Raw genomic sequence first — 12634 nt, 5'->3', positions numbered from 1 at the left:
TAAAAGGCTGATCTTTTATGAATAAAAATAAAAAATCCCTTACAAATAAATTTACTCCACAGCCAGGTCTAAAATGAAATTTTTATTTTTCTTACTCACATGATTTCTTTCTCATTTGAGTTCTCTCAGGTAAGCCTTTATTATGATGTGAAAATCAAACAAAACATTTCTCCTCATGCCCAATAAAAAAACCAGGAGAAAAGAATTATCAATCATGTATAGACAATGCATAATAAAAAGTAGGAGAAGAAGACTAGGTTAAGACAGAACCTTGTCTTAAACATTCACTTTTGAGTTATGAGGTGAATTTCATTCAGTTTGGTACAGTCACAAGGAGGCAAGCTGGGTTTTAGACTGTCCTACACTGACACTCCAAATTATACCGGGAGTGTCCCCACGTTCTCAGAACAGCACGTGTGGAGAGCGTCTGTCTCCGGCCGCGGAGCCTCAGCTGGCTCAGCTCTCAGGCTCTGTGCCCCCACCTCCCCAGGGCCAGCCCCAGGCCAGGTCTCGTCCGAGGTAGAAGTGCTCCTGTGACTTGCAGGGGAACAAGGTGGTGAAGCGCAGGCACCCCAGGCCCAGTTTCTACTGTGTGGTGACAAGCTTCACAATCATGCTGATAATCCGAGAACCTCGAGGACACGTACTCAAATCCATGCTCGGGTTCTTTATTTTATCCTGCAGGAGCTGGTCAAGTTCACAGCGAAGTTCCTTTACCAGTTCTGCTATCTACAATGAAAGCTGCAGTATTAGCTGTGCTGGGAGCAAAGAGGAGGGTTCATAGAGAAATACCCAATTATGATTACCATGACTTAAGATTTCCGACGTTATTTTAGAACACATTATCATTCTGCAACATACTAATGAGGCCCATTATAAACATATCCAATTTGTCTCTGTCACATCATTTATTATTTGTTTAGAGAGAAGCTCTTGCTATGTAGTTGGCTGGCCTGGGACTTTTATGCTCTCACCCCAGCCTGTGAGTGCTGGGATCACAGTGTGTGCTGCCATAGTCCAGCTTGTACACACACACACACACACACACACACACACACACACACACACACACACACACACGGTGGGCATGACAATCTGAATTCAGGTCCTCACGCTCACACAGAAAGTGCTTTACTGGTGTGCCACTCTCCAGCCTTGCTGGGCTTTTGAGAGAGTCTCACACTGTAGCTCAGGCTGTGGCCTCGAACTCACAAATCTTTCCAGCTCATCCTCCTAAATGCTGGGATTCCAGGTGTGAGCTCTATGTTCAGTGAGAGGTTTTTTTTTTTTAAGTTTATTTTTATAAATTTTTATTTATTTTTATGTGCATTGGTGTTTTGTCTTCATGTATGTCTGTGTGAGGGTGTTGGACCCCTGAAACTGGAGTTGCCTACAGAAAGTTGTGAGCTGCCATGTGGGTGCTGGGAATTGAACCCTGGTTCTCTGGAAGAGAAGCCAGTGCTCTTAACCACCCAGCCATCTTTCCAGTCCCAGTGGGAGCTTCTTAAAAACCATGTGTGCATTTTTTTATTTGGTGTGTTTGCGTGTGTATTTGGGCCACAGCATGCACGTGAGGGTCAGGACAACCTGAGGAAGTCAATTTTCTCCTCCTACTAAGTAAATAGGTTCTGAGGATTAACTCCAGTTGTTAGGTTTGGCAGCCAGCACCCTTACCTGCTAAGCCATCTCACCAGTCAATGTTTGGTTTTTGCTTTTGAACAAGATCTTACATAGCTCAGGCTAGCCTCCCACTTACAGAGCTGAGGTTGGTTCAGAGCTCCTGATACCTCTTATTTTGGGACTATAGGTGTTACTGTGAGGCAAGGGCTTTTGTTTTGTTGTAGCGAGGCTCTCACTACATGACCTTGAACTCACTATGTATCCTAGGATGGCCACACACTCAAAATGAACCACTCACCTCGGCATACAAGTGCTGGGGTTATAAACACATGCCGCTGCCGCTGCCACCCCTTAACAAGGAAGCTTTAACGAAGCTTTAATGGAGGCGTCTCCTCTTTGGGACGGCATGTTGTGCAGATGTGAAGCCAGGATCTGATGCAGCCAGCTTGCTCACACAAGCAGAGTGGGCCTATATTGTCCCTGAGCTGCTGCACCAAACCAGCCTTGCTGGCCCTGGATTTATGACAGCCACTAGTCACATGTGGTTATTTAATAAGCACATAAACTGTGCCTGGTTCAGACTGAGACGTGCCATAGTGTAAATGCACACCTGTCTTTAAACACTTAATATGAAAGAGAGTGTAAAATAACTCAGTGCTTTTGATATTGATTACATGTTGAAATTAAAACATGCTGGGTATATTAGGTTAAATAAAATATATTGATTTCACCTATTTTCTTTCACTTTTTTTCAGTAGTACTGGGGTATTATATACAAAGCCTTATTCATGCTGACTGCATGCTTTACTACTGAGGTATATTCTCAGGCCTTTTTTTTTTTTTTAAAGATAAGGTCTTACTTTGTTGCCTAGGCTAGTCTTAAGTACCTGGCTCAACTGGTCCTCTTGCCTCAGGTTCCTGGGTGACTGGGACTATTACTATACATAGTTCTTTTCATTGTATTCAATTAATTAGTTTGTTATTTATTGCTTTATTATTTATTTGTGGTTCTGGAGATTAAACCCAGGGCCTACCAAAGAGCTATATATAGCCTGACCATTTTTTTTTCATGGTAATGAAAAAAAAAATCAGTGTGATTTTTAATCTGATTTTTTTTTTCCCCGAGACAGGGTTTCTCCATGTAGATTTGCGCCTTTTCCTGGATCTCTCTCTGTAGACCAGGCTGGCCTCGAACTCACAGAGATCCACCTGGCTCTGCCTCCTGAGTGCTGGGATTAAAGGCGTGCGCCACCACCGCCCGGCTTTTTGCTGATTTTTGCTTAGTTGTATAACATTAAGAAGGTTCCAACACCCTTTCTTTTTTTTCTTTTATTCTTTCTTTCTTTCTTTTTTTTTTTTTTTAAAGATTTATTTATTATGTATACAGTGTTCTGTCTGCAGGTATATCTGCAGGCCAGAAGAGGGCACCAGATTTCATTATGGATGGTTGTGAGCCACCATGTGGTTGCTGGGAATCGAACTCAGGACCGTTGGAAGAGCAAGGAGTGCTCTTAACCTCTGAGCCATCTCTCCAGCCCCCAACACCCTTTCTTTTTCCAGATTTCTGTTTTGTTTTGTTTTTTTTTGAAGCAAGGCTTTGCTATATAACTCTAGTTATTCCCAAACTCACAGTAATCCTTCTGCCTCAAGCCCCTCAAATACTTGAGACTCTGACCTTAAACCTTTACATCAATTCTAACAACCCCCACCCCCACCCTCGTGTCCCCGCCCCAGGTGTTTCCTGGCACTGTTATTAGGCTCCTTCTCTGCTCAGGTTGGCTCCCCTCTTGCTGTCCATTAGTTCTGTTGTTCCTGGTCCTGAAGGAATGTCCTCCATTTCACATCACCAACGCTCGCCATGACCTAAGCCTCACACAGATTAGCTGGTCCTTTACCTGGTGAGAAGCAGCTGCAAACCGGATCCAGCCGTCATCCAGGGAGACAACGAAAGCTCCCCGCTGGAGCTGCACGTTCACTTGGCCTCCTCCAAACAGGACCAGGGGGTACACGGACACCATGCTGCAGTCTCGGATGAACACCCGGCTAGTTTTGATTTTCTCATGGTACAACAGGTAGGGGCTGTCGAAGTGTCTGACCTGTGACATAAGACCTCAGATGACAATGATTCTCACCAGTCCTGTGGATTTCAATGCTGCCAATAAGGACTCCCAACTACTTTTCCTCTGAGCTTTGTACGTTTTTTTTTTTTTTTTTTTTTTTCTTTTTAAACATGTGTTTATTTATTATGTATACAGTGTTCTGCCTGTAGACTAGAAGAGGGAACTGGATCTTGTTATAGATTGTTATGAGCCACCATGTGGTTGCTGGGAATTGAACTCAGGACGTCTGGAGGAGTAGCCAGTGCTCTTAACCCCTGAGCCATCTCTCCAGACCGAGCTTCATGTTTTATATGTGACTACCTACTAGACTATCCATTTAGACATCTAATAAAGCACCTAACACTTTGCAAGCATTTTATTGTTAGGGTGGGGGATGTAGCTCAGCGATAGGGCATTTGCCTAGCAGGCACAAGGCCTTGGGTTCAGTCCCTAGTACCCCAGAAAACAAATAAACAACTTCTTTTGGTGTCCAAAAGACGTTTTCAAAAATACATTTTAAAAAAGATTTATTTATCTATCTATCTATCTATCTATCTATCTATCTATCTATTTATTTATTATGTGTACAGTGTTCTGCCTGCATGCCAGAAGAGGGCGCCAGATCTCATTACAGATGGTTGTGAGCCACCATGTGGTTGCTGGGAATTGAACTCAGGACCTCTGGAAGAACAGCCAGTGCTCTCAACCACTGAGCCATCTCTGCAGCCCTCAAAAATACATTTTTATTTTTATTTATTTGTCCGTGTGGACACGTGTGTGCATGCATGCACCACAGCATGCATATAAAGGTCAGACAACTTGCAGGACTCAGTTCTCTTCTGCTGTCGGGGTCCCAGGGACAGAACTCAGGCTGTAAGGTTTGGCATCAAACACCTTTACCTGCTGAGCCATCTCACCAGCACCCACATTTTTAACTGAACCCTAACGTAAAACTAAATGTGTTTATGGGGCCTTTTGTGATGTTATGATACATGTATACAGGATATAATATTTAAATTTTTTTAGATTTATTCATTTTATTTTATGTGTGAGTGTTGTGTATTTATTTATTTTATGTGTATGTGTGTCTAGAGAGGTCAGAAGAGGGCATCGGGTCCCTTGGAACTAGAGCTATGGACAGTTGTGACTCATGTGGGTGTTGGGAATTGAACCCAGGTCCTCTGCAAGCTAACACCTTAAAGAACCCTTGATTCTTCTCTCCATAGCTCCTCACTTCCACTTGCCCCCGTGTGCAAGGCTCACTTCTCCCCAGTTCCATCTGGATCACCGTCAAGTCTTGCCAGCTGTGTGTTTAAAGTACAGAGGCGCTACGGCCTCCCTGTGAACCATCACCTTCACTGGACCACTGCAGGGCTTCTTTTGACCTCACTCTGCTGCTGCTTCTGCATCTTTACAGCCTCTTTCCACAGCAGCCACAGTGATCTTTCAGTTATGGCCAGAACACTCCACTAGTTCCCCAAAGGATACAAGTCTAAATTCCCTACCATGGCCTACAGGGTGTGACACAACCCAGCCTTGGCCCATTTGTCCCTGCACACCTCCTGTCCCTGCGGCCTTGATCAGACATCCCACTGAACTCTAGATCTGGTGCCTTCCTGCATATCCTGGAACATCCCAAACATACTCTTACCCCCGGGTCTCGGCACTTATTTCCTGTACTAGAATGTTCTCTCCTTAGAGAGCTGTATGGCTCGCTTTTCATTCAGGACCTGATTGTTTTCGACTCAGTTCTTCCCAGACTGCCCTGTAGAAAAGGGCCCCTCTCTCAGTCTTCTACCTGCCTTCCTTATCTTTTCCTCTAGGGCATTTGCCACTGACCACTATCGGCTTATTTCCCACCTTCTCCCCAGCTCAGACAAGCTGCTTGAGGGAGGACCCTGCTCACTTACCGTCCGTCCTCCATGGCTTGCAACAGTCATGCCTACAATAGTGCCCAACCCAGAGCTGGGACTAGCAGGTACTAACTGGATGCTTGAGTGATGTTGTCTGTCATGGGGCTGACTGAAAAGAGGGTGAAGCTAACTCAGGTCCTCTGCTGTCTAAAGTCAGAGACAGGAAGAGCGGATGACCCCCTGGTCCTCAGGTTCCTCTGAGTTCCAGGAGGTCCTTCTCATGGTTTACTTCGTTCAGTAGCAGCACGGGGCTGACCTCACTCCACCTCTCCCTTTTGTTGTGGTTTGTGTTGAGACAGGGTCTCACTGTGCAGCTCTGGCTGTCCTGGCACTCACTGTGTAGCCCAGGCTGGCCTCGGAACTCACAGAGATCCGCCTGCCTCTGCCTCCCGAGTGCTGGGATTAAGGCGTGCACCACTATGCCCAGCTCTCTCTTCCTCTGTTCCTTCCTCTGTTCCTCCATCTCTCCTGAAAGCTTCGGCGAGCATCTACTTTCAGCCATGCAACATGCTAGACTCTGGAAATGTAAAAAGGTGTCAATTCCTATCTTCGGGATTTTACAATTCCAGTACAGCGTGATGGAGTAAGAACCCTGCACAAATTCATACTCCACGGCAGTGGAACAGTGGAAAGAGAGGAATTTAGAGGGAAAGAGACACTAAGGAGGGGCTGGAGAGATGGCTCAGGTGTTAAGAGCACTGGCTGTTTTTCCAAAGGTCCTGAGTTCAATTCCCAGCAACCACATGGTGGCTCACAACCACCTAGAATGAGATCTGGCGCCCTCTTCTGGCATGCAGGCAGAACACTGTATACATAATAAATACATTTTTGGTTTTTTGAGACCTCTCTGTGTAGCTTTGCGCCTTTCCTGGAACTCACTCTGTAGCCCAGGCTGGCCTTGAACTCAGAGATCCGCCTGGCTCTGCCCCTTGAGTGCTGGAATTAAAGGCGTGCGCCACCACTGCCTGGCATAAAATTTTTTTTAAAGACACACTAAAGAAATTTTGTTCATTTTAAGAAGTGGGAAGGGTTGAACACAGGGCCTTGCCATACCAGGCAGGCACTCTACCATTGAGCTACACCCCCAGCCAGGAAATGATTCTTTTTTTTTTTTTTTTTTTTGAGACAGGGTTTCTCTGTGTAGCTTTGGAGCCTGTCCTGGATCTTGCTCTATAGACCAGGCTGGCCTCAAACTCACAGAGATCCACCTGGCTCTGCCTCCCGAGTGCTGGGATTAAAGGTGTGTGCCACCACTGCCTGGCGGAAATGATTCTTAATGGAAATGTTAGGGTAAGCATGGGTTTCCTGGGGAATGAGACTGTCACTCTGGGGACAGAAGCAGTGTGTCTTCTTACCATGACACCAGACAGTTGGTGTAGGAGGAACATTGTTTCACTGTATGCATTGTATGCATACAGAATGACAAAGGAAGTGGTTTTTTTTTTTTTTTTCTTAAAGATTTATTTATTATGTATGCCTGCACGCCAGGAAGAGGGCACAAGATCTCATTACAGATGGTTGTGAGCCACCATGTGGTTGCTGATGTATACCTGCACTCCAGAAGAGGGCACCAGTCAGTATAGATGACTGTGGTTGCTGGGAATTGAACTCAGGACCTCTGGAAGTGCAGTCAGTGCTCTTAACCTCTGAGCCATTGCTCCAGCCCAGAAGGGGCCAGGGACCAGATGTGAAGGGTCAAGAGTGAGTCTACAGTAGAGTCATTGTATGAAGATTTAAGAAAAGATCAAAATTATTAAGAGTAATGCAGCAGGCTAGAGAGAGTTCCAGAGACTCTTACAGCACTCTGGGCATGAGACAGAGTTTGGGATTGGCCCTGAGGAAGTGGCAGTGGGGGTGAGATGAGGCAAATGTGGCACTGCCTGGACTTGGTGACCAACTGAATCAGTATGAAGAAAAGCACAGAAGTCTTCATGACACCAGATTCTGATTCAGATGGTGGTACGCACAGAGAGAATGGTGGACAGGGAGATGATGAGTTTGATCTGCAGTGACTTACGTTAGCTACTGTTTCCCAGAAGGAAAGCTCAGAAAATGCTGAGCTCTTGATAGACTTAGGGTCAGTATACAGGGGACAGCTGAAATCATGAAGGCATGCCCTGGCAGGGTCAAGGAGCAGATATACACTATTATGAGAAAAGTAGAGGAAGGCACAGCCCTGCCTCAGAGCAAGGAAGGGGACCTGGTAAAGAGACAGTGATCGGGGTCAGGAGGGGACCTGGTAAAGGGGACAGTGACCGGGACTGGAGGGGACCTGGTAAAGGGGACAGTGACCGGGACTGGAGGGGACCTGGTAAAGGGGACAGTGACCGGGACAGGAGGGGACCTGGTAAAGGGGACAGTGACCGGGACAGGAGGGGACCTGGTAAAGGGGACAGTGACCGGGACAGGAGGGGACCTGGTAAAAGGGACAGTGACCGGGACAGGAGGGGACCTGGTAAAGGGGACAGTGACCAGGACAGGAGGAGATATTTCAGGAGCAAAGGGAACACTGTTTCAAGAGGACGGAAGTTAGCAATGTCACATGAGCAGCAAGTGTGCTAGGACCAGGCGGAGCCCTTTAGATTGACACCTAGGCCGCTGTGGCATGGATGGGCTTAGCCCATAGGGAAAAGAGACTGCAGTCGCCCAGCAGCAGCTGAAGGAAGGATGGAGCTAACAGGCTGAAAAAACATGCTGATGATGTAATTAGCTCATGACTTCTTTTTTTTTTTTGAGCTGGGGATCGAACCCAGGGCCTTGCACTCAAGTGCTCTACCACTGAGCTAAATCCCCAACCCTAGCTCATGACTTTTTTTTTTTTTTTTTTTTTTTGGTTTTTTGAGACAGGGTTTCTCTGTAGCTCTGTAGACCAGGCTGGCCTCGAACTCACAGAGATCCACCTGCCTCTGCCTCCCAAGTGCTGGGATTACAGGCGTGCGCCACCACCGCCCGGCGCTCATGACTTCTTAAACCAATCCAAAGAAACAACTTTCATTTGAGAGCACTTTTTGTGTACAGTAGACTGTTCTCAACATGGAACACCTTTCCAGAAACAGCTTGTCAGTCTATTTATACTGACCAATCCGACCTTCTCTAAATCCACATGCTGCTGGGGACACTTCAAGTCACGGAATAGGGCTTGTGTGCTTTAGAACCCGTGTTTCCATCCAAGGGTGTGCCGTAAGAAACATTCTAGGGGCTGGAGAGATGGCTCAGCGGTTAAGAGCACTGACTGCTCTTCCAGAGGTCCTGAGTTCAATTCCCAGCACCAACATGGTGGCTCAAAACCATCTGTAATGAGATCTGGTGCCCTCTTCAGGCCTGCAGGGATATGTGCAGACAGAACACTGTATACATAATAAATAAAATTAAAAAAAAAAAAAAAAAAAGAAAGAAACATTCTAAACACCGCTATTCTGACCTGATAGTTCACGGAGGAAGGGTGAATGTGCACGTATCCGTCATTCTTTGTAACAAACTTCAACTCGGCTGACTTCGGCTGCAGTCTAACAACTCCAGAACTGGTCTTCTGGAACTTTCCTTCTGGGGTCTTGACCTATACAACAAATATTTATAAAATTATATAGGCATATTTTCACTGCAGAACTTGTCCTTTGGCACAAACAAGCCTTGTTTGAATAGTTTTTATTTCTTTTTCTGTTTCATTTTTTTTCAAGGCAGCGTCTCACAGTACAGCCCAGGTTAGCCTGGAACTTACTATGTAGCCTTGGCTGGCCTCAGACCTGTGATGTCTCATCTCTCCAGTGCTGGTGTGTGTGTGTGTGTGTGTGTGTGTGTGTGTGTGTGTAGGCACGCACACCATGTGGAGGTCAGAGAACAGCTTGCATCATGAGCTGGTTCTCTCCTCCCACATGTAGGCCCCAGGGATCAAAATCAGGCAGTAAACTCCAAGGCAGCACCTTTCCCCACTGACCCTGAGCCATCTCTGGTCCATGGCTGTTGTATAGCTTGCTTTTTTCTTTTCTTTTCTTTTTTTCCCCTCAGACAGGGTTTTTCTGTATAGTTTTGCACCTTTCCTGGAACTCACTTTGTAGACCAGGCTGGCCTCGAACTCACAGAGATCCACTTGCCTCTGCCTCCCCAGTGCTGGGATTAAAGATGTGAGCCACCACCGTCCAGCTGTATAGCTTACTTTTTAAACTCTGTATATCGAACACATTTATATATTTGTTCAAGATTTTCCTAAAGAATTGTTATCGAGAGTTATATAATACCTCATTGTAAGTATCTATAATTTCACCATTAAACTCTCTTTAACTTTTTGTTTGTTTGTTTTTTGTTTTTCAAGACAAGGTTTCTCTGTGTAGCCCTGGCTGTCCTGGAACTCACAGAGATCGCCTGCCTCTGCCTCCCAAGTGCTAGGATTAAAGGCGTGCACCACCACCGCCCATATTTTTTTTTTTTTTTTTAAAGAGAGGGTCTCCTGTAGTCCATGTGACCTTGAACTGTGTAGCTGAGGCTGCCTTTGAACTTCCAATCCTCTTGCCTCCATCTCCCATGTGATTACAGGTGTGCACCAGCACACCTGGTACACACTACTGTAACTTTAGATAGTCTGCTGAGTATGTATCCTCTGACTGTATCTTTGTACATAGTTACAAAGTTTCTCTAGTAGTCCTAGAACTGGAGCACAGTTAAGATGACATGTAAGTTTATTCTTACCCACAGTGGTAATCTAAGGACTCACTCAGCATCAGTGCCAGTCATGGAATTTTTTGGTATGTCAGTTTGAAAAGTAAACCAGTCTGTTTCTTTGTGTAAATTTGTATTTCTTTGCACTAAACTTGGGCACTCTTTCTGTGTGTGCATTGTAGGTTCACTTCCATCCTCAACTGGAAATGAATGAGTTGGGAAACCTGTGGTCTGTGTGTATCTCTTTAAGATGACTAATGAGCATCTTTTCAGTTTATCCTCTTAGACTCATAAAGCAAGACAGAGGAAGGTCAGGAAAAGTGGTCTGTTACCTGCACCACATTTGGATACAGAGCAGCACACAGAACTGCTGATATCAGCTTGGGGTTTTCGGCATTGGTGTTTGCCTAGGAGAGAAACACAGCATTATCCATACGAGGTGTTTGAGCAGGTAATGTGTTTGCCATCACAGTTCTTTCTTTTTGCTTTGTGACAAAGGGTCTCACTATGTAGCCCTGGTTGGCCTGAAACTCACTATGTAGACCAGGCTGGCCTTGAACTCACAGAGATCCATTTGCACCACCATGCCTAGCCATCATATTTCATTTGATGTCTATCTTAAGATATAAAAGTATCTACCTTCCTATTAATTATAAAATTCTTTCTGAGCAGAAAATAAGTCTCCCAGACCATAGTCATACAGGACGTATCTTAAAGAACCCACGATGATTGTAGATGCATGCAGAGCAGTTATGAAGCCAGTCTTCTCGGCTGTGATGTGGTTAGGGGCCCTCCATAGAGCCAAGGTGACACTGGTGCCAAGCCCTGAGGCTCCTGGCATGATGCTCCCGGCATGACCCAAGTGATCTTTCCGTACAGTTTAAACCGACAAGCCCAGGCACCATTGATAGCATCACGGAGAGAAAGGGTCTGGTCTGTGCGACAGTCAGACTCTTGCCAATGCTAATTGCTTTTAGAACAAAGGAACGTGAGTACATCTGGAAGAAGCACTCTTTCTGTGATCACACGCGAGACGTTGTTGGAAAAGGCTGGCCTGCTTTGAGGAAACCTTACCAGACTCCACCGTTAATTACAGAATTATCCAGAACAGGCGTGAAATTTAGAGAGCAAACAATGCTGACAACAAACAGAAATGAGACTCCTGCTCTCGTTCATGTTAGCTGACACATTTGTGGGCAGGGGAAAATCAAGAGGCCACTTGCCCCTGCCCACTGGGCTGAAGTGAGAAGGGCCACAGCCCACATTTCAGTCACATGCCACTAGACTGACAGGGAAACAAGACAATGTGGACTCATTGTTCACCTCTTCTCCTGTGGCATCCAGGACGCCATCTCCTCCTTGGGCCCTTTTTTCAATGTCCCTTGCTCTGAGCCCCTCTTTCACAAACCCGATGTCGGACAGCAGTTCAGTGAACTGTCGTTTCAGGCTGGCCATTTCCTGAAAGGAGGGACAAACTTTTCAAAGAAGGAGCTATGGACGCATCAAGGGTGACTGACTCACAACGTGTCACATCAGACATCTAATGAGACAGGGTTAATCTCGTCTGTCAGTTTGAAAAGGTGGTTTTCACTTACTACAAACTGGAGACAGAGTGAGACAGTCCCATGGAAATCCAAAGCCTTCAAAAACCCCGATGATCATGTCCTGAACACCATGTTACACTTTACACATTTTGACTGGGGTGTGGTAGGTCTGATTTGCAAATTCTTGGGATGGTCAAAACAAATGTAATTTATTGGCTGCTTTAGTTGTTGTTGTTATTATTATTATTATTATTAGGTTTTTCAAGACAGGGTTTCTCTGTAGCTTTGGAGCTTGACCTGGACTAGCTCTGTTGACCAGGCTGGCCTCGAACTCACAGAGATCTACCTGCCTCTGCCTCCCGAGTGCTGGGATTATAGACGTGCGCCACTGCCCAGCGGCTGCTTTAGTTTTTGATCTTTCTGTTTGCATTTCTGCCCAAGTCTCGTCAGTTCCTTACCGAGCTTAGAATGGATACTGTTTCTCTCAGTGGAACTCATGCAGAACTTCCCTCTTTTTCTATTTGCGGTCTTACCGGATCACAGGGGAGGCCGGGGATGGGGATGTTAGTAAGTGTTAGATGCAGGATGAGAACCAAGGCTGTGGGTTCGCGCTTGTGCTCTCATTACTTGGAAGGCAGAGAGGCCAGAGGGCTGTTGGAGTCCAGGTGTTTGGGGACAGCCTCAGCAACACGGGAAGAGCCCATCGCCTTAGAAGTGGGACGAATACACAGGGGCAGAGGGTTTGCCTCTCATGCTGGAAACCAGTCTGAACAAAACGGGTAAGGTCTCTATGTGGGCACAACTT

The 12634-nt window shown here is 45.9% G+C and overlaps 1 protein-coding gene across 2 annotated transcripts in view; it reads right to left on the bottom strand.

Moving 5' to 3' along the window:
* Nucleotides 1-62: 62 nt before the first annotated feature.
* The window catches only part of Dhx57 (DExH-box helicase 57), a 57906-nt gene continuing 45334 nt past the window's right edge, over nt 63-12634 (bottom strand). Inside the window, exons 20-24 of one of the 2 annotated variants that reach the window (XM_036171131.1) lie at nt 11609-11743; nt 10618-10692; nt 9054-9188; nt 3516-3716; nt 63-729 (exon numbers count right to left, since the gene is read on the bottom strand). In XM_036171131.1, coding sequence (XP_036027024.1) covers nt 586-729; nt 3516-3716; nt 9054-9188; nt 10618-10692; nt 11609-11743 — 690 coding nt within the window. In that variant the 3' untranslated portion in view covers nt 63-585. The remainder of the gene's footprint in view (nt 730-3515; nt 3717-9053; nt 9189-10617; nt 10693-11608; nt 11744-12634) is intronic. The other variant, XM_036171132.1, reaches the window with a different exon arrangement.

Source organism: Onychomys torridus, chromosome 21 (genome assembly GCF_903995425.1).
Source record: "Onychomys torridus chromosome 21, mOncTor1.1, whole genome shotgun sequence".
Classification (NCBI taxonomy): domain Eukaryota; kingdom Metazoa; phylum Chordata; class Mammalia; order Rodentia; family Cricetidae; genus Onychomys; species Onychomys torridus.
Note: the sequence above shows the minus strand (reverse complement) of the source record. Positions and strands in the feature narration are given on the sequence as shown.